General features: G+C 46.7%; 1 protein-coding gene across 11 annotated transcripts in view; it reads right to left on the reverse strand.

The window, feature by feature from the left end:
* Positions 1 to 22,003, reverse strand: part of ACTR3B (actin related protein 3B) — a 106,164-nt gene that overhangs the window by 12,300 nt on the left and 71,861 nt on the right. Inside the window, exons 10-11 of one of the 11 annotated variants that reach the window (XR_004432734.1) lie at positions 20,087 to 20,149; positions 18,976 to 19,109 (exon numbers count right to left, since the gene is read on the reverse strand). The exons of 6 other annotated variants lie outside the window; for them this stretch is intronic. Coding sequence is in view for 2 of the 5 variants with exons in the window: in XM_033192162.1 (XP_033048053.1) it covers positions 9,341 to 9,626; positions 11,219 to 11,223 (291 nt within the window). In the remaining 3 variants the exon portion in view is untranslated. Of the gene's footprint in view, positions 1 to 5,520; positions 9,627 to 11,218; positions 11,224 to 11,304; positions 11,335 to 18,975; positions 20,150 to 22,003 lie in introns of those variants that run through there. 4 more of the 11 variants (XR_004432733.1, XM_033192162.1, XR_004432732.1 and 1 more) reach the window with 4 other exon arrangements.

Here is a 22,003-nt window from a genome sequence, read left to right on the forward strand (position 1 = left end):
CCAACACTCAGGTGAGAGGTCACCAACCCTCAGGGGAGAGGTCACCAACACTCAGGGGAGCCCCTGGTTACCAACCCTCAGGGGAGAGGTCACCAACACTCAGAGGAGAGGTCACCAACACTCAGGTGAGAGGTCACCAACACTCAGAGGAGAGGTCACCAACACTCAGGGGAGAGGTCACCAACACTCAGGGGAGCCCCTGGTCACCAACACTCAGGTGAGAGGTCACCAACACTCAGGGGAGCCCCTGGTTACCAACCCTCAGGGGAGAGGTCACCAAAAGGGGAGGACTGGCAGGAACAAGTCCCTGACAGACGGGGTGGCAGCTTGAAATCACATGAACAGGGTTATATTCTGATCCCTGGCTTCCTTCAGACGGGTCTCCTGACCTGGTGGCTCTTTCAGACACACTGCATTCCTCGTTGCCGTCATATCAAGAATCATAACTTAGAAGCATTCTTGGTATTTTGATAATCTCATCTCAGAATAAGCCTCAGCTGATCCCTGGTCCTGCTCTCTCATGACTGGCCACGCTCGCCGATGATTTCCTGGAGAGACAGACCCTGGCTTATATCCAATTAAGAATTAAGTGAGGACTGGGGAAGAACAAGGATGGGTCAGTGCTTGGAATGAGACATTTCTAAGGGTGCTTTTGCTGCGGTTTTGTGATTTTTTGTTGTTGTTGTTCTTTTGCTATTGTTTTTCATTTACTGTTTTGTTTTTTGTTTTGTGTTTTTTTTGGGGGGGGAGGGATGGAGTCTCACTCTGTCGCCCAGGCTGGAGTGCAGTGACGCGATCTCAGCTCACTGCAAGCTCCACCTCCTGAGTTCACACCATTCTCCTGCCTCAGCCTCCTGAGTAGCTGGGACTACAGGTGCCCGCCACCACGCCCGGCTAATTTTTTTGTATTTTTAGTAGAGACGGGGTTTCACCGTGTTAGCCAGGATGTCATTTACTTTTTTAAAGCCCACCGCAGACAACTCCTTCAAAACTTCTCCAGGCTAAGATTCCTACAGCCTCGCTCTCTGTCAGGGAATGCTGCAGCCTTGGGAACAGTTCCTTGGGACACTGTCAGGCGATCCCAAACAGTGTCCCAAGGAAGCCCGGGGTGTCTGAGAGCTCTCCCCTGGCCCACCACAGTGTAGGAGAGGGGCCACGGGGCCAGGTTCCTTGACTGTCACCCTGGACTTGGTGAGCTTATCCTTCCCTCAGACAACTGTCAAAGACACGGGTCCGCTTCTCACTGTAACACCCAGCGGCCGACACAGCACCATGGGCACACCTGCTGCCTCATCTCAAAATTCTGGGCCATTGTTATTTTGAAGGATAATCTGAGGGATACACAGTCCGTTCACACCCCTAAGTCTTCTAAATTCTATCACTGGATCCAAAAGTCCCAGGGGAATGCTCCCTGTCTGCTCGGCGTTCTTTCACTATTCACCCACAAGACCGTTTCCCCTCTGAACTTCACCGCGAGCCATTAGAAGACCCAGAAGGAAGAAATCCATTTCATTATCCACTGTAGGGATGGGTGGGGGACATATTCTTAGTGAGGGTCTAAAGAAGAAATTTCTCTCAGATCTCAGTGTCAGAAAAAGCTGGGCCTCTTGGGAAAATCCACTGGCCTTCATCATATGTCCCCTGTGCCTGCCATTACAGACTGGGTTCCCATCTTTTCCCCAGCTGCTGAGAAGCTGAGAGCCACGAGGGGCCTCTCCCGTAGCTAGGCACGACCACAGAATGGTGTACACGGGTTCTGTCCTCATCCGACCTTGCTGCACTATTCTGCCACCCTCACTTCTCCTCACCCAGATTCCTTCAGCTACTTCATCCTTGTAGATTGGATATACTTTCCTGCCTGCTTCAAATTTTCCACACTAGAAGGCAAGCAGGCAGGAGGGGGCAGGGGTGTGGGCTTGCATGATCTTTAGGCAAAATACAGTTAATCATTCCCTAAGTTTATGAAAGGATGCTGGGTCCTCATTCTGAATTCCTTTCTTCCTTCAGTAACTGAAGGACAAACCTCAACAGCCTAAATGTCCCTGTGATCAGCAGCAAACATCCCACTGCATTCAGCAGGCAGTTACTGCATTAAAGACACTGAGCTACAAACACAAAGAAAACATCACAGTGAGCCCTGTGGAGCGGACTGCAGCCCGGGTGTTCACTGTGAGGCCTGAAGACGACGCCTCAACCTCCCAAACCTAGAGATTCCTAAAAGTTCAGAAACGTAAACAGGGAACTTTAAAACACATACTTTTTCATTCCGAGGATCTGCATCTTCATAACAATCGTGAATGTTTTCAATGCTTCATTTCAGTTTTGTCTTCTAAAAAGCAATTCTATTTGTTTCTTACATTAAAAATAAATAAATTAGGCCAGGCGCGGTGGCTCAAGCCTGTAATTCCAGCACTTTGGGAGGCCGAGACGGGCAGATCACGAGGTCAGGAGATCGAGACCATCCTGGCGAACACGGTGAAACCCCCGTCTCTACTAAAAAATACAGAAAAAACTAGCCGGGCGAGGTGGCGGGCGCCTGTAGTCCCAGCTACTAGGGAGGCTGAGGCAGGAGAATGGCGTAAACCCGGGAGGCAGAGCTTGCAGTGAGCTGAGATCCGGCCACTGCACTCCAGCCTGGGCGACAGAGCGAAACTCCGTCTCAAAAAAAAAATTAATTAATTAATTAATTAATTAAAACAAAAATCATTTCATGGCTGAATCTTTATTTTCACTTAAGAAAATGCCCAGGAAGACCGCTGCAGGTGGAGGCTATGCTGAGCTCTCAGCGGGGGCTAAGGCAGGCAGGGCCCTGGCTGATGACAGATCGTCCCGCAGGCATCCCTGTACTCCACTTTTCCCGAGCGCCAGGAGAGTTGCACACACCACTGCACGAGTAGGCCCCTAAAACAGAGCCACGTCACTTCAGGAGTGGCATCCATTTCAAGAGATTCTGTGAGGGGAAGTTACAAGCCAGCAATAGGCAAGGGCCAAACAGCCCTCATTCGCGCTGCTCCTTTGCAATTCAGAATCCCTGCCTCCTCACCACGAAACGTCACTTGAGCTCCTAGAGTCCAGCTCAGCACGGAATAGAGCTCCTTGCGGTCAGCACTCTGCATGGGCACGATTAGCGTGGCCACAGATAGTGAACTCTAAAACTAGGCAACAAATAAAACCTGAAGACAACACTGCACGAATACTGCAAGATTCGGGATGACCTGTGCGGTCAAGGTGCTTCTGCAGAAGTTAGGAAACTCGGAAAGGAACATCATGAGCTCAGAAAGTACTCGGCAAATGAGACGAATGTGGAACAGGAGAGACAGATAAAGGGCAGAAAATGAAAACACTAACTGAGGGGTGCTCTGAGTCCAGGTTATAACATGTATTATATTACCCAGTATATACTGTATATAAATGTATATTAAAACTTCAAAGAAAAGACAAGTTGAAGAAAACAAAAGTCCCTAAACCGAGTCAATTAAGACACTCAAAGTTGCAAGTAGTGGATAAGACAGCAACAGGTCCCACTTGGCCATGGCAAGTGGACAAGACGGTCTCACCAGCCAGGTCAACCGCTGTATGAGAGCTCACTGGTTTACTGATTTCCTCTAAATCCTCTCAGATTTCTGGCCTAGAAGTAGATAATCTGTGTCCTAGCTTGTTCTGTTGACTTTGCTGTGGTAGAAAATAGACCAAATACAAAAGAGGACTTAACAAATACAGTTAGATTCACGTTAAATCCTTGGAGTGACACCTGAAATGAACAGTAATTCCACCTTTTAAAGACATACACGGGCTCTTGTGCAGAGGGCTCTGTAATAACGTTCACTGCTGTAATCAAACTAGGTGACCAAAAAGATAGTGAGAGAGAAAATGTATCCTCAGAAAACTTCAAACAGGCCAGTTTACCCGGCGAAACTGAGAGCTGGCTTTCAGACAATAAGAGAGAATTTATAACACAAGACATCATCATAAAACTTTTTTTTTGAAATGGTAAATGATCATTACATTTAGAATGGCCATTTGGTTTTCAGAGAAATTTCTATTTCAAATAAACGTAAGCCTAACAACCTAGATTTTTTAAATCACTATTAATGGCTATTTTAATACGTTTAAATTCCACTTCAATGTAAAAGGCAAATGTTAAGTCAACAAATTAATGTAATAGATTTTTTTAAAAAACGTTTTATTAAAAAAAATTTTTTTAGGTCTGGAGTGATGGGTCGTGCCTGTAATCCCAGCACTTTGGCAGGCCAAGGCGGGCAGATCACCTGAGGTTAGGAGTTAGAGACCAGCCTGGCCAACATGGTGAAACCCTATCTCTACTAAAAATACAAAAATTAGCTGGGCGTGGTGGCATGCACCTGTAATCCCAGCTACTTGGGAGGCTGAGGCAGGAGAATCGCTTGAACCCGGGAGGGGGAGGTCGCAGTGAGCCAAGATTGCACCATTACACTCCAACCTGGATAACAGGAGTGAAACTCCGTCTCAAAAAAATAAAAATAAATAAAATAATTTTTTAATTTAGAAAGAATTCCAAGCTTAGCAAAAGTGATACATTCTTTATTCAGATTTACCTACTGTTAACATTTATGGAAGAGTGCTTTTATTTATCATTTGCATGCATTTATTCTGTCCCCTCCCACACGCACACACATCTGGGGCCGGGGAGCATCTGAGCATAACTTACATACCTCATGGCCCTTTACTACTAAATACTTTAGTGTGTAGTTACTAAAACTGAGAATATTCTTTCATGTTACCACAGTACAACTGCCAACTTCATAAACTTAACATTAATACAAAACTTTAATCTACTGTTCCTATTCCCATCTTGCCACTGGATTTATTAATATTCTTCATGGCATTTTTTTTTCTCTCCAGTCCAGAGTCCAGTGCAGGGTCAGACTGTGCAATTACTTGTCATGTCTCTGTAATAGGTTTTTTAAATTAAAAATTATTCACTAGGTTATGAAAATAAATGTTCATTATAATACTTGAGAAGCACTACATGATCTTGAGTTGCCTTCAAAGGTATTATATAAATTCATTTCTTTCATTTATTCACATAACCATACAAACAGTGTTATGCATGTGTGGTCAAATGATTTTACACCAAGTCACCCAGATACTTCAATAGGGAAAGAACAGTCTTTTTCAACAAATGATGTGGGAATAATTTATATCCATGGAGTGAGAGGATGAACATTTATTTACTTTCTCATTTCATATACACAAATTAACTCATCACTGGTTTAAATGTAAGGGCTAAGAGTACAAAATTTCTTTTAAAAACTATTTTTTAAAAACTTCGTAATTTTGTGGCAGGCAAAAATTTCTTAGCACATAAAAAAGCATGAACCATAAAAGAAAAAAGTTGATAAATGAGGTTCCATACATTTGTTCTTCAAAAACCACCACTAAGAAAATGAAAAGACAAGCCACAGACTAGAAAAAAAATCTGCAACACATAAATCTGACAAAGGATTTGTATCCAGGATATCTGAAGAACTCTCATTATTGAGTTGTCACTCAATAAACAAATGAGTTAAAAATGGGCAAAAGATTCAAACAGACATTTCACAAAAGAAAATATACAAATGACCGCTAGGTACAGGAAAAGACAATCAACAACATTTGTCATCAGGATCATACAGCTTAAATCCACCACACACCAAGTTTGGGTTAAGACAAACAACTGCAACTCTTGTGCGTTGTTGGTGGGAGGGTAGATGCTGTAAGTACTTTGGAAAAAGTCGGGCAGTTTTCACAAAGTGAAAACGATGTACACTTACCATACAACAAAGCAACTGCACTCCCAGGTATTTCCCAAGGAGAATAAAACATATCCAGCAGACGCTGAGTATATTTCCAATGTTCATAGCAGGGTTTTTTGTAATAGCCAAGACTGGAAACAACTCAAATGTCCGCCAGCAGGGTACAGCTGACTTGCAGCACAGCCGCTCGCTGAGGCACTCCCAGCAGTACAAAGGGACAAATGACACGCACACCTCAAAAGCACCAGTGGAGTGAAGGAAGACGGAACAGAGAATACGTGGACCACTCCATTTCCAGCAGACCCCCATTATCTGCGGCTCACGCTGCAAGGTGTCAGTTACCTGTGGTCAACCACAGTCTGAAAAGATTAAATGGAAAATTCCAGAAAAAAACACTTTGTTAAGTTTTAAGCTGTGCACCATTCTGAGAAGCATGATGAAATCTCGAGCTGTCCCACTGTGTCCCGCTTAGGGTACGAGTCTTCCCTTTGTCCAGCATGTCCATGCCATATACGCCACCCGCCCTGAGTCACTCAGTAGCCACCTTGGTGATCAGACCGACTACCGCACCATCACAGTGCTTGAGTTCAGGTGACCCTCACTTTATTTAATAATAGCCCCACAGCACAAGAGTGGTGATGCTAACACACTGTTGTAACTGATCCGTATTATTAGTTATTGCTGCTAATCTCTTACTGTACCTAATTTGTAAACTTTATCAAAAGTATGTATGCACAGGAAAAAAAGATCATATACAGAGGGTGTGGTACCACTCACAGTTTCAGCCATCCACTGGGGGTCTTGGGACACATGCCCCACAGATAAGAAGGGACTCCCATATACGAAACTCTGGAAAGTCAAATCCCTCAGATGGGCGCCTTCCTGGAGCACAGGCTGAGGAACTCCTGCCAGCGATGGTTCCCTGCTGTACCTTAACTGTGGTGATTATCACCTAAGTATGTAAACTTTCTTTTCAAACCATACACTTAAAATGGGTTCATTTGACTCTATATAAATTACATCTCAAAGTCGAACTTTTAAAAGCAGAGCAACAGAAGAGAAAGTGACGGCAACGGGTCACTGAGTTGAGACAGCAGGAATGGCCTTGCTGAAAAGGTGGCATCAGGGACTTAAATGAGAAGAAGGACGCCCTCAAGAGGGTGCACATTCAGCCAAAGTGTACAGTCTCTAACTCTTCGTTTCTCAATGTTCTGTCACTGTGTGAGGACGTAAGATGGAGGCAAGTCGCCCAATTTTATTTTAACATTTTTAACATTTAATCCCCCACAGTTGCTATGGACAACAGGAAAACAATACGCACTATACCTGGAGGCATTTCCTAAAAGCAAACTTCAGCTCCCACCCTAGTTCCACGCCATGCTTTGTGTTGAGAAATTCTCATGTGAACCTGTAAACTCAACAAACCCTTTAGTATTTAAGAATGAACAACCCCTGATCTGTTACCAAAGTAACTGTCCACCCTGCTCCTTCTGCCCTCTGAATACACTCCTGTTGTCCCCACCCTCCAACCCAACTCCTCCCCACTGGCAAATGTCCCCTTTCACACAGACACACTTTAGAGAGAACTCCAGGAGAAAGCGAGAGCTTCTGTGCCCCAGGCCAAATAACTGGTTTAAATCTCATGTTTTGCTCCTGCCTGAGCTTTGGAACACAACAACTACCAGCAGACACATCCCCATGTCCACTGTCTACACGGATGTGGTACACACAGTGGGTTCCAGATCTGTAAGAACGCAGAGTTGGTGAGGTACTCCTGCACATGCTTCCTGCACAGGCAGGCTGCCGTCGTACAAGTCTTCCACTAGCTCTGCCCAGATACTGTTTCTAAATTAATGCTGCAAAGTACTCTCGTTTTCATCACGCTGAGCTTCAGCCTAGAATTACTGAACTGAACTTTAGCTCTATGCACAGAACGACAGCCTCCGGGTTAGAAGGTCCCTGTGTGGCGCATCCTGAGGGAGGCAGGCCAGAGCAGAGCTGCCCCAGAGGGCACCTCCCAAGGACAAGGTCAAGGGAGCTGGCTCATACTTCGCAGCCCCTGAACCCCTCACCCTAAGCTGTCCCACACCACCCATGGGGCTGACTCCCGGGTGCAACTTTCCCCGCGCCCCGCTGCCGACAGCAGAAGTTTCAGAGGACAAGGGGGACCTGCCAGAGCGACAGTGGAGGGTGGAATACAGTCTAAAAGGAACATACAAGTGCTAAGTGATAGGCTCTATCGAACTGTCAGCCTGACAGGAACACCAGATGAGAGCAGGGCCTGACAGAAGACAAGCATTTAAGAAGACGAAGCAGTACTGGACCCAAACCCGGTTTTCCTGACAGGGCGTTTGGAGCCCTTCACAACCTGACCCCAGCCTGCTCCCTGGAGCCAGGTGAGGATGCCCAAAGGCCTCACGCTTCCCTTGCTTCAGTGCTGAGGCCTGAAGCAAGCAGCAAACCCCTCACCCGTGAGCTCTCACGCCCTCATCTGTGACGACATCACCAGGCCACTGGCAGGTCTGGGGGGAAATTAGAGGGTAATGACGTCAGCACCGGCCCAGGGAAGGCAGGACGGCGACAAGCACCGTGGGTTCTCTTGTTTGGCCCTCTCTGCCCTGGGCCATGCAGAGGCTTGAGCACGGTCAGGTCTACACCCTGTCTGTCCACTCCTCCCTGAAGGCACCGCTACACACAGCGCTCGGTAAGCAGGGACCCTCCACAGCCATCGTGGAATGAACGAGGTACATTTCATTCGCTCTCCCCTCTGGAATAAAGGGGGGTCAGTAAAGGAAAAAAGACTCCAGCAAGTAACTCAAGAACCAGAAACAATAACTGACAACTTCTGATTAAGTCCTTGGACTCTGGTAACCTCCTAACGTTTCTCCCTAGTGTACAGATTCTCAATCAGGGACAATTGTGCCTCCAGGGGACATTAAGCAACATCTGGAGACGATTTTGACTGTCAGGACTGGGTGGGGGTGGGAAGGTGCTACTGGCACTTTGTGGGGAGAGGCCAGAGATGCTGCTAAACATCCTACAATGAAAACGTCAATAGCACCAAGGCTAAGAAACCCTGCCCTAGTTAGCGCTGAGCAGTAAAACCAAAGATGCCTGCGCACCAGCAAAGACGGTCACTGGGGAAGTGGTGTGCCACTCTGCAGCTAATCCAAGCCGTGTAGGAGTCCCAAAAGGCAGCAGTTGCCCGGGGAAAAAAGCAAAGGAAACCAGGCAAAATCCCTGGGAACTTTAAAAATAGAAAAGTCAATCGGCTAGAGGCCGCAGCAGGTGAGGAATCTGCTGCCCTGGCCTGGATGTGGAGCGCCATTTCAGAATATCACTTGAAGTCATTTCATGGAACACAATGACAGTGCCTACTCACTGCCTGACACAGCTGAAGGCAATTCCACACATCAACTCCTTTCACCTTGCCAAAAATGGGATAAAGCAGGTACTATTCCCATCCCCATTCTGCCGAGGACGCTGAGGCACAGTGAGATCAAGTAACCTGCCCAAGTCACACAACTGAACAAGCGGTAGGCAGGACAGAACACACACCTGGCAGTCTAGAAGCTCACGGCCACGTGGCATCCACACCTGCAGACCTCGTGCTCACCACCATGCAGGATCCACACACTCACAGCATGGGGGCACCAACCCCCCGCAGCCCATGCACTCAAGCGCAGCACTCTAACCACCAGTCCGCACAGCCTCCCTTCCCGTGACACAGAATTCGGACCCCACTTTGTACAGACCAATTTGTAAAGTAGCTCTCCCTGTGCTGAGCTGAAATCTGCCACCCACCTGGCCCTGGTTTCTCTCTTTCCTCGGCACTGCTCACCTTCCAGCCAGCTGCCCATCACGTGTCCCAAGACAGCCTCATGCTCCCTGCCAGGTCGCCAGTCAAACAATGCTGCTTCCCTCAACCATTTCTCACAGGCCATCTTTTCAGGACCTCTTGCTGTTCTGGGGACCCTCCTCTGGATATACTTCGAAATCCAACAACCAGCCTCTTATAATGTGGACTCCCCTCTGCAGCAGAACACAACACCATCAACACAGCATGTCTCCCCAGGACAAACAGAAAGAAACTCTGAAGCAGTGAGGTGGAACCCTGGCCTTGAGGGCCAATCAAGGTCAAAAGACTTGCCATCTCCTAATAGAGCAAAAAGTGGTCTGTGGCTGTAAACACCTCTACGTCCGATGCAGTGGGAAATGGAGGAAGCGTTACTACTTTTTAAATTATTATTATGCTTCCATTCTGGGGTCCATGTGCCAAACGTGCAGGTTTATTACACAGGTATACATACACGTGCCACGGTGGTTTGCTGCACCCATCAACCCGTCATCTACATTAGATATTTCTCCTAATGCTCTCCCCTCTCCTAAGAGGCCCACCAACAGGCCCTGGTATGTGATGTTCCCCTCCCTGTGTCCATGTGCTCTCATTGTACAACTCCCACTTATGAGTGAGAACATGCAGTGTTTGGTTTTCTGTTCCTGTGTTAGTTTGCTGAGAATGATGGTTTCCAGCTTCATCCATGTCCCTGCAAAGGACATGAACTCATCCTTTTTTATGGCTTCATGGTATTCCATGGTATATATGACCACATTTTCTTTATCCAGTCTATCCTTGACAGCCATTTGGGTTGGTTCCAAGTCTTTGCTATTGTGAACAGGGCTGCAATAAACATACGTGTGCATGTGTCTTTACAGCAGAATGATTCATAGTCCTTTGGGTATATATCCAGTAATGGGATTGCTGGGTCAAATGGTATTTCTGGTTCTAGATCCTTAGTCCCTTTGAACCCATTCTTACCACCAACAACCATGTTGTACACGACGAACAGAAAATCAAAAATTAAGTGTTATAGTAACTGAAAACAAGGAAAACCTTTCTTAACACTTAACTACAAAAGCAATACCTCCCTCCTCGCCCAGATTAAATGGAAAAACTTTAATGGAAGGGTTATTTCCATTCTAAACAGAAAAGTTACTTTATCAAGGAAAAGGAAAAAGCCCTCTAGACCCAACTTCGCAGCCTTCACAGCCCCTCACGCTGTCAGCATCCCTTTCCCGGTGCTTGAAAACACAAGAAATAAATTCGAGAGCAAACCACAACAAAGTGGGCTTAAAGCCTCTCAGCCACGCCCACGACAAACCACTTCTCAGTGACAGGTGCTGTTATTACCAACACACAATCCAGTTTTCTCTGAGAAAATGACAGGGTTGAGAGTCTGCCTCTCATTCCTAAAATGTATTCAGCAGGAGTCTTGATGGGAGATTAAATACAAGGAGATGTCCCCAGAGCAGCTGAGGGGCGGGATCAGGAGAGAACAGACTGTCCCCACTCATTTTCTTAGTACCCCTTCTCTAACTTTAGCTAGCTTGTTTGCATCAAAGTAAAACTGGTTTTCTAACTAGTCTTTTATGAGGATTAAAACAGTGTCTGAGCTTATTAGTTTTAAACTCAAGTGACTATCCATAATTACTCTGACGGCTTAAATGTGGCTTACAGGTGTCATTTGCTTTGGTTTCTTATTACCTATGCTTGTTTCACCTTCACAGTGAGGAAAAAGCAGAAAAAAAGAGAAATATGTGAAATTACCAATAAATGTATTCTTTCCATCTCATCTCAAAGTAAAGCAACAGTGCTTATTCTAATAATTCTGTACCTCAGAAATATAAACATTTAGCCTAATAGGGTTTTTTTTTTATTTTTTTTTGAGACAAGGTTTCACTCTGTCACCCACGCAGGACTGCAGTGGTGCGATCCTAACTCTCTGTAGCCTCCACCTCCCAGGCTCAAGTGATACTCCTGCCTCAGTCTCCCACGCAGGTGGGACTACAGGTGCATGCTACCACATCCAGCTCATTTTTTCATTTTTCTTTTGTAGAGATGGGGTCTTGCTATCTTACCCAGGCTGGTTTCCAGCTCTTGGTTGTAAGCAATCCTCCTGCCTCATCCCCCTAAAGTGCTGGGATTACACACATGAGCCACGAAGGCCGGCCTGCATGCTTAATTAATTTCCACAAGGAAAAGTAAGCAAACATTTTTTCTAAGAAAGAAAGGAAAGATGTCACAAATAATAACATTTTAGTATTTTAAAATCAAACCCCTTTATTTTTAGAAAAGCAGATTATCCCACACAACAGTCTAGAAAGAAAGCTCTCTCAGCAGCAAATCTAGCACAGACAAAACATTTTTAAATGCCCTATTAATCTAATACTGTTTTCAAAGTATGAAAAAATAGCATACATCACTGTTTTATTTCACTGCTTATAGAGCACAGAACAACGTGACAAATTTTTTTTTTTTTTGAAACAGGGTCTCCCTCTGTCGCTAAGGCTAGAGTGCAGTGGTGCAATCACAGCTCACTGCAGCCTTGACCTTCTGGGCTCAAGGGATCCTCCCACCTCGGCCTCCCAAGTAGCTGGGACCACAGGTGCGGTGCGTTCCACCACAGCTGGCTAATTTTTTTTATAGATGTGGTCTCCCTGTGTTGCCCAGGCGGGTCTCGAACTCCTGGGCTCAAGCAATCCTCCTGCCTTGGCCTACCAAAGTGATGGGATTACAGAGGCGTAAGCTCCTGCATCTAGCTTAACATGACTTCCTAAAATAAGATTCTGAACTCAAGGTTTACTTTCGCAGTTTAACAAATATTTACTCAGTCTATCTGTTGAAATACTTCTTTCAGTAAGATTATAGAGTTGGTCTTCAAATCTAAAGTCAAACCCCCCAGACAGCAGGCAAAGGCCCCTCAGGTCTCACCCCAACCTGCACCCCTGCCCTCCAGCCTCCACATCTCCGTGGTCTTGCAGACTCTGAGCATCTCTGAGGGATGTCTCCAGGGCCTGGAAAGCCCTCGCTCACCACCTCGCCAACCTGGCAACCCCTCCTTGCCTGACTCCTCTGTGAGACCGCAGAGCCCCCAGGCCCCACAGTGTGCCGTGCATCTCATTCACCGGGTCAGCAGCACTTACTGAGCACCCCGCACGGGCCACGAGTGTTCTAAGCACCGCAGCTTAGCAATGAGTCTGACACATCAAAATGGTTGCCGTCTTGAGACGTGTTTCAGGTAGAGAGGCAGAACTATTAAGTTTAAATAAGTAAATATATATAGCAAATTAGGAGACGAATGTCATGGAGAAAAAAGCAAGGCAGGGCAAAATGCGTGGGGAAAAGCGCCAAGGTGCGGTCTAGAGCAGGCGGTGAGGACGCCTCACTAGAAGACGGCATTTATTGCACTTCGCCCATAGTGTGTTTGTTACCAACTGAAGGTCTGAGGAAACAGCAACAGGCAGGTCTGTCAATGCCATTTTCCCAAAAGCACACACTCACTTCATGTCTCTGTATCAGCATTTTTTGCAATAACGTATTTTTTAAATGAAGGTATGTACACTGGTTTTTTAGACATAATGCTATTATACAATTAAACCGTAATACAGTGCAAACACAGCCTTCATGTGCACTGGGAAACCAAAAAATGTGTGCGCCTCAATTCACTGTGCCATTCACTTCGTCGGGATGGTCCAAACCTGAAGCCACAAAATCTCCAAGTTATGCCTGTAATATTATTTATCACATATCAAGCACTACACTTCACCCTCTGTAAGGGTGACCTGGTAATTCCATGAGACGCTTACACCTGGCCCATCCTGCACCTGAGGACGCAGGGGCTGGGAATGAGTGCAGACATGATGCTAGGAAGCAGGCTGGCCCAAGTGGAGACCCACGCAGTTTGGCCCTGGAGCCTATACTGTTAACCACGACAATCTAAAAGTAATACTGCTCAAAACGCTTCCCACAAAAGCCAAAGTCCCATATGACTGATTCTAAAAAAACATTTAATTCAGAAAACAAAGTGATCCCTTATCACTTCTGATACAATGTGAGAAATCGGCAAATCTCCTGGGTTACGTTCTGGCGATCAGCAGTCTTCTGGACACTTTCCTGACACCAGCCCACAGTCATTCCCTCCCACAGCCCACTGAGAACTGGGATTGGAAATCCAAACGCATTCAAAAACTGGCTAAGCCAGGTCAGCATTTTAGCCAGAAAATATCTGCTCCACTCAAGCCAGCAGATTCTCAAATCACCATCATTTGATTCAAAAAGCACCATTAGTTATAGACTCCTGTGTATGCCAGATTATGTCATCAAAGCATACATATCCTGGTAATGCAATAAATCTTGACCTAAGCTAGAAAAGTATCAAAAATCTAAATACAAAAAACAGAGTTGGTATTGAAACGGACATAGCATGGAGCATCAGGCCTCATTACAAATCATGTTTTTAAAGAATTTCAATCGCTTAAGAAAGTGCTTACAACATAGTGGTGTTAATACACAGCACTAAATATAAATATAACAGGGTAACAGGATATATCTACCTACCTATATACAGTTCATGAAAATAAAAGGGAAAGATGAAGTAATAACATAAACAGCAATGACCAGGCGTGGTGGCTCACGTCTGTAATCCCAGGGCTTCAGGAGGCTGAGGTGGGCAGATCACCTGAGGTCAGGGGTTCAAGACCAGCCTGGTCAACATGGTGAAACCCCATTTCTACTAAAAATACAAAAATTAGCCAGGCGTGGTGGCAGGTGCCTGTAATCCCAGCTACTCGGGAGGCTGAGGCTGGAAAAAGCTTGAACCCAGGAGGCAGAGGTTGCAGTGACTGGAGATCACACCACTGCAGTCCAGCCTGGGTGACAAGAGCGAAACTCTGTCTCAAAATAAATAAATAAATAAATAAATAAATAAACAAACAGCGACTATAAAGGAGTAACTTCTGCTTTGTAATAGTGTTTTTTACATCTCAAATTTTCTATATTGAACATGAATTTTAGATTGGAAATCATGCACTCTGCTCATGTGTAGAGTCTAAGTTCTTTTCAGTGAACCTCTGACCACCCTCCTCCCTCCAACCCTGTCTCACAGCACACCTTTCACTTCCCACCTGGTGTCAGCCGTCGTCTGTTTATTCAGTTCACCATGTCAACTGGATTTCTCAATAGCCCACAACCTTACCTTGCCAGATAAATGTATATTTCATGATGCCAAATAAAAGTCTCCATTTTAAACCACCTCTGCGGATGGAAAGTCCGTGTCTTTATGCTGGTAAAAGAATACCACAGCACATACCATTATCAACACCACACATCACCCAATAATCTCTTGAAATTTATGTCAGAAAGATTGGAAATAAAATCTATATTAACAGCAAGTTCTTAATATCAAATGTGGTATTAAAAATAACAAAAATTTTCATTCCTGGAATATTAAGAGGCTCTCTTCTTAACTCCGTTTGGCAGACACACAGTGCCACCTATCAGCCATCCTCTGTAACTGCAGGTGCAAGGCAAAGAACCGCTCACAGACACGCCTTCCCCTCTCCCTGCTATTTCCGTGCCCACGACCACGACAGGCTAAGAGGACAGCTCTATTAGAAGCCCCTGCTATTTCTATATTGTGTTCTTGAAAAGTGTTACTTCCTTAGGAACTAGAGCTTTTCACTGTCGAACTGAACCCAGAGATTGCAATCCCAGCAAAGTCTGAACAAACCTATGTCTAAAATACGGGATGTTATGATACCCAACAGTGTCCGAGGAGAAATCCAAGCAAACCTCCAGGTCCGGCTCTAAACAGCTGCCTGCCGGGAAGGGACATAACAACGAATGGCAAATGTCTTACAAGGATTACCCACACATCTTCTTTCCTCTAACCACCCCCACCTTTGGCCTGCAACTGCTGTGATTTGACCTCTGCCCGGTTTCTCTCACGAGGCTGCTCACCCCTGTGTGGTGAACCCAAGGGCTACCTCTTGAGCCTCATCCTGTGTGACCTCTCAGTGTCACTTATTAGGGCCCCCTAGCTTCTAGAGTTTTCCTTCTCAGGTGACTCCTACTTGACTTCTGTGACAGTTAATTTTGTGTGTCAACTTGGCCAGAGCACAGCACCCAGTGATTTAACCAGACACTAACCAAGGTGTTGCTGTGAGGACATTTTGTGGATGCGGTCAGCATTAAGGAAAGATTACCCTCTATAATATGGTTGGACCTCATCCAATCAGCTGAAGGTCTCAAGAACAAAAACTAAGATTTTCCCGAGAAGGAATTCTTCTGCCTGAGTGTCCAGCCTGCCAGCCTTCCTACAAATTTTGGACTTGCCAGCCTGAAAGGAAGCCAATTTCTTAAATTTTATAGATAATATAGAGACAGTGGCCGGGTGTGGTGGCTCACATCTGTAATTCCAGCACTTTGGAAGGCTTGAGCTCAGGAGTTTGAGACCAGCCTCGTCAGCACAGCAAGACCCACCTCTTAAAAGAAAAAGAGATTGTGAAATACCCGCTATTGGTTCTGTTTCTGAAGGGCCCTGACTGACAATCTCTCTGGTCTCCTTTCTCTTGCCCATCCTTAAAAGCCTGACCTTTCTGCTGGTTCAGGCTAAGGCCGTCTTGTCCTCACCTGCTACTCTCCCTCGGTGACATCCATTTGCAGACCTTTTATTTCTGTTAGCACACCTTTGGTCCTCAAATCTCTGTGTCTGGCCCAGACCTGCAAAGCCTTCAACCTACAAATGCAACTCAACATCTCCACCAAACTAGACTTAGTCTTTCGCTGCCTCAAAAAGGTGCCCCGCTCCTGTATCTCCTGTCAGTAAATGACCCCCCACCCTCCTAGATAAGCAGCAAGAACCCTGAACCTTTTCCTCCCACTTGTCAAGCTCTCACCTATGCTCTGGAGGCTCTCTCCTCTCCCTGCTTCCTCCATGAGCCACCTACGGCCACTTCCCAATACGGGTGCTCTCCTGCCTCCACGTGGTTCTACAGTGGCCTTCTGCCTGGTCTTCCTGAATCCAAACTCCATCTCCAATCTACATCCCCTGGTGCAGCCCAAGTACCTTTCCAGAACTTAAATTGGGTCACATCACACCCCTGGAGAAAATCATCAACGCCCTCAGGATAAAATCGAACTCCACGCGAGGCCCCTCCAGGTGGATGTGCCTGTCTTTCCTCGGAGTCCCAGTTGGTAATGGTGGCCCCTGTGCCTTCCCCATAAGCCCTGTGTAATCGGGCCCCAAGCACATCCCAGGCTTCACACTCCCCATTCCCATGTTCAAACATGAGCTCCAGGGAAGCCAAATTCCCTCCAGACCCACAGGCTCGTGCTACTCTCCTTCATCCTGGCGCTGCACACAGATCCCGCTGCTGGAAAACCCCTCCCCTCCCATGCTGCATTCCCTGCACTGACCAGGTCACACCAGCCTTCACTCCGATCTGAGTTGATCTGAGTTGTCCCATAGGGCAGCCGTTAGCCACATCCGGCAATTTCAACTCACAATAAAGTTTAAAACGCTGTTCCTCAGCTGCACCAGTCACATTCCAGGGGCTCAGTGGCCACCCTGGGCAGCACGGAGAAGACACTGCCAACACCACCGAGCACCATTGGAGAACACGGACCCGGATCCTCACACTCCTGTCCACTCGGACGCCCACCCCAGCTCCTGTGGCTCTCCTAGCACAGCCCTGCCATGCCCCGCTGCTCAGTGCCCGTGGGGGGACCTGACGTGCTGCAGGTGCTCACTGACATGACTCGATGCTGCCACAGTGGCAGAGCTCCACCATCCACGTCTCCACCAGCCTCCCACGGCCACAGGTGTCTTAATGTTCTTGTGAGCTGGGCAAGTCAATGTCCAATTTCCAGTTGTTAACATAAGCCTTCCCTTCCCAGTAAGACAAAACCATGCCATTTTGGGATGTATCAACAGGAAGCATCAAACAGATGTTACGAGGGATATTAGTGTGGAACTGGGGCTAAAAGAGCGGAACTCTGGAACCTTCTCTGCCCACTACCCTGACAAAATCAGAGCAGCTACCTTTTTATTTGTTCACATATTACACTTCAACCAGGACTTCATATGAATAAAAGACCTATTTGAAAAAAGATGAAAAAAACCAATGATATGTATTTTTTTCTGATTTTCTCTCTTCAAATATTAAAGGTATTTAAACATACCCTTAAACATTAAAAACTAAAAATAGAGCCGGGGCAGTGGTTCATGCCTATAATCCCAGTGCTCTGGGGCTGAGGCAGGATGATCACTTGAGGCCAGGAGTTTAAAACCAGCCTGGGCAACACAGCAAGACCTCAATTCCACACACAAAAAAAATTTTTTTTAATTAGCTGCATGTGGTAGCCCACGCCTGTAGTTCCAGCTACTGGAGGGGCTGAGGTGGGAGGACTGCTTGAGCCCAGAAGGTCGGGGCTGCAGTGAGCTGTGATCACACCACTGCACTTCAGCATGGGTGACACAGCAAGGCTCTGTCTCTAAATAATAAGTATATATTTATTATAAATATAACTCATTTACCCTGCAACGTGCTTCTCTAGTTTAAAATGCATTAACATAATTATATATATTCAAGCAGTTTGTTACAGAAAAAATCAATCCCTTTGCTACAGTAGGATGTATTCACATCTGCTTCACAAACTTCATAAACAGGAGTTTTTAACAACCCCCAACCCACTGGAGCAGGCTAAAGATATTTTGTTGCTGGCCCCACCCTCCCACCTAGGTTTGTTTCCCACTACCTTCCCCATCACCGGAGGTTTGGCCAAAACAGGCACCGCAGGCATCTGCCCACTCTCCTTCTATCTGCGCTCATTCTCTTCCCTCCACCTGGCCCGTCCACCCACCCCCCCAGCTCTGCAGGCCAAGCTCTCAGATTCAGCTCAGATGGCAGCTTCTCAAAGCCTTTCTTGATCCCCTCTAATTAAATGCAATCTGCCCCTTCTCTCAATTACCATAATTTGCATGATTCACTTTAATGACATTTAGCTTGTAGAGGTTCCCATTAGAGTTATTTCAGTATTTTTAGCTTTTTTATAAGCTCTTGAAGACAAGAACCATATCTTGTACATACTTAAATCCTCTCATTTAACAACACTGTCTTGTACCTAGTAGGTACTCAAGTACCTCCTGAATAGAACTGAGAAGTAGAAAGACATCCATTACATTACAAAGCGATTCAAACTGGCCTCCCCCTAAGGTAAAGCCTGCAAGTTACTGAACACTGGCTGATCCGAGAGTGGGCAGGCGCTGATGGCGGGTCTCAAGTTAGCTGCACATTAGAGTCACCTGGGAAGCTTTTAAGATCCAGGTGCCCAGGCTCCACCCAGCCCAAGCCCAATTACATCAGAATCTCCTAGGGTGGGACACAGACTCCGGTCCATCTCACAGCTCCTGGATGGAGCCCACGGTGGGCCGAGGCTCATGTCCACCTGCTCTCACACGGAGGCTTTCCCGCAGGCCCCCGCGCCTGTCATTCCTGGAGGCGGAACAGATAAAGCAGATGTGTAAATACCCTTCTCATCTACAAGTCAGACTGAAATAAAAATCAGACAGATGATGGCTACTTTCATCTAAAAAAGCTGTTTTGCTTGTTTAAAGATTCTGAATTTTTAGTCACTCATAGAAGCAGAGAGTGGAATGGTAGTTACCAGGCACTGCAGAGTGGGGAGATGTTAGTCACACAGAACAAACTTGCAGTTAGAAGATGGGCAAGCTCTGAAGGCCTAATTCCAGCATGGTGAGTAGTTAGGAAGAAGGTACGCTGTAGTGGAAATCTGCTAAGAGAGGAATCTTACATATTCTCACTGCACACACTGAAAAAGGTGGCTGTGTGAGGTGACGGGTGTCTTCATTAGCTTGATTGTGGTAAACATTCCACAGAGTATATACCTGTATCAAATCATCATGCTGTACACCTTAAATACACACCATTTTCTTGCTCTTGATGTGTGTGTATATATATACATACAATTTTTACTTGTCAATATACCTCAATAATATACCTACTAACTACTCATAAAAATTAAAAATTATATTTCAATAAAGCTAGAGGAAAAAAGATTATAAATTTTCCAAGCCATCTTTTATTCTCCTTCTATTTCTTGTCCTCTCCTCGTCTGTTAGTCTGAGTAACATAACTCAACGGCCAGGAGGGTTTCAGCAGAACCTAAAATGCACACCTCCTACTTGCTTGGTAGCGCTCAATCCTACCAACCGTCCGGTGAAATATAAACAGACCAGCCCCACTGGTCCAGACAAGCACCTCAAGGCGCAGGTGTGGCGGAGGGAGAGAGACCACCTCTTCGGAAGCCAAAAGCACATCTTCAGGGCACCCACTCTGCTGGTCTATGTGGCCAGCAGAGCTGACCAAATGAGGCTGGGAAACCCGTGAAAGCGCACAAGTAGCCGAGGTCAGGAATCGGCAACATCACCCCTGGAAACAGGGCGTCTTACCTGGCAAGGGTGGCCCAGCAGGTTGGAGGCGCCACACAGCGAACCAAGAGGAAAGGCACACCCCTAAGACACAGGAATGCGTGGCTGTCCAGAGAAAGGCGACTGCGGGCTCTGCAGAAGTATTTGCAGCATGTCTTCTAACCAGAAGAGTGTTTTAGAATTATTTTTAAAAACCCACAAACCTACTGATCTGTGCACTTGCAAACACAGATTAGGCGCGTGCTCTCCGCTGCACTTAGGAGTAGGAGTTACAGAAGGGAGCATAGCAGGGAGGGCACTGAGCAGGAGCGAACCTCGTCAGCGCAGCTTCACTGCTCAGATACTGCTTCTGGAGGGACCCTCCTCCATCCCACACAGTGAGAGTCCACCTGGGAGGGCTGACAGCTTCCCGAAACCGAGTCAGCAGAAGCCCTAGCCGAGCATGTGTGACTACCCTGGGCTGTGAGCAGAGCTCAGCAGTGACTCTTCCACAGTCTTTCCCAAAGGCAGCACTGACTCGCTGAGGAACTACCAAGGCCGCGCTCCCACACGCACCACCTGAGGAGGGTCCGCAGATGATGATCACCGGCCAACCCGGACAGTATTAGAACGAGGCTTTCATAAGTATCTCCTCACATGTCTACAACAGGCTCTCTCCTGCTTTTGTAAATAAAACTTTATAGGAACCCAGCCACCCCTAGTCGTTCAACATGGCCTTCGGCTGCTCTGGCAGAACTGAATAAATGCAGCACAGACCCTACTGCCTGAGGAGCCAAAATGATTCACCATCTGGCCCTTTACAGAAAACGTTGGCCAACTCCCGGTCTCATATCACCATGGGGAAAAAAACACCAGAGCAGCTGTTACCTGGCAGGCTAACGCACAGAAACGGGCATGCTTAGGCCTCAGGATTCAACTTCAACTTAGTCATCAAGCCCCATACCTTGGAAAGAAGTCCCTTTCTTGGTGGCTACAGGAGAGGCAGCGGTGCCCACCAAACATTCTATCACGCTCCTGCTTCCAGTGTCCGGGGGAGGCTGGCCCAGGTGGCGGCCCATGGAGGAGGGCGGGACGGCCCGCCAGCTGTCTCCTCCCCAGCGGCGGGGACCCGAAGCAGCATGTTTCCGAAGGGCAGCCATAACATGGTGGCAGAGCCTGCTGCCGACCACACCAGATACGAGCCACGTGCAAAGAAATAAACCTCTGCTGCTAAACACTGAGATTTTGGATTAATTTTTCTCGTAACATATGCTGGTCTACTCTAACTTAGAAAGGTGGCAAAGGAGGTGGCCTCCTTTGTGTCTCTCCTTTCCCACAGCGGGGTACAGAGCTCAGCTATGTGACAAAGGAGAAAGCATGGTCATGAGAGGGGGAAGTCAATCCTTCCCCCTCTCAACCCTACTTGAATTCTCTATCACTTGCAAGGCACTCGTAACACTGGAGAGGTCCTGTACAAATAACCAAGACAGCGGAGGGAAGACAGGATTTATTCTGCACAAACTTGACAGCCAGGGCCAAGCTACACCCTTCTGAAAGCCACAGAGAACAAATGGTTATCCTAGTGACAAAGTGGTCAGGGACAGGGTTTCCCTCTTTGAAGAATAACCTTGCTGGCTGTGGTGGCGTATGCCTGAAGCTATTTGGGAGGCTGAAGCAGGAGAATCGCTTGAGCCCGAGGTCGAGTCTGCAGTGAGACGTGATCATGCCACTACACTCCAGTGTGGGCAACGAAAAGAAGAATCCTCTTCCCTGTACATTTTACATAATTTTCGTGTGATATGGTGGGATAAGCACAAGTTTTCAAAGACGAGGGAAATGGGCTTAAAAGTCAACCATGCCACTTGGCAGCCATGTGATCTCACCTAGCACATAACCCAGGTGCCTTTCACCACCTTTTCCCAATTCTGGGGCTCAGTGTCATTATCTATTAAATAAGGG

The sequence above is a fragment of the Trachypithecus francoisi genome, unplaced genomic scaffold (assembly GCF_009764315.1).
Source record: "Trachypithecus francoisi isolate TF-2019V2 unplaced genomic scaffold, Tfra_2.0 Lachesis_group4, whole genome shotgun sequence".
Lineage (NCBI taxonomy): Eukaryota > Metazoa > Chordata > Mammalia > Primates > Cercopithecidae > Trachypithecus > Trachypithecus francoisi.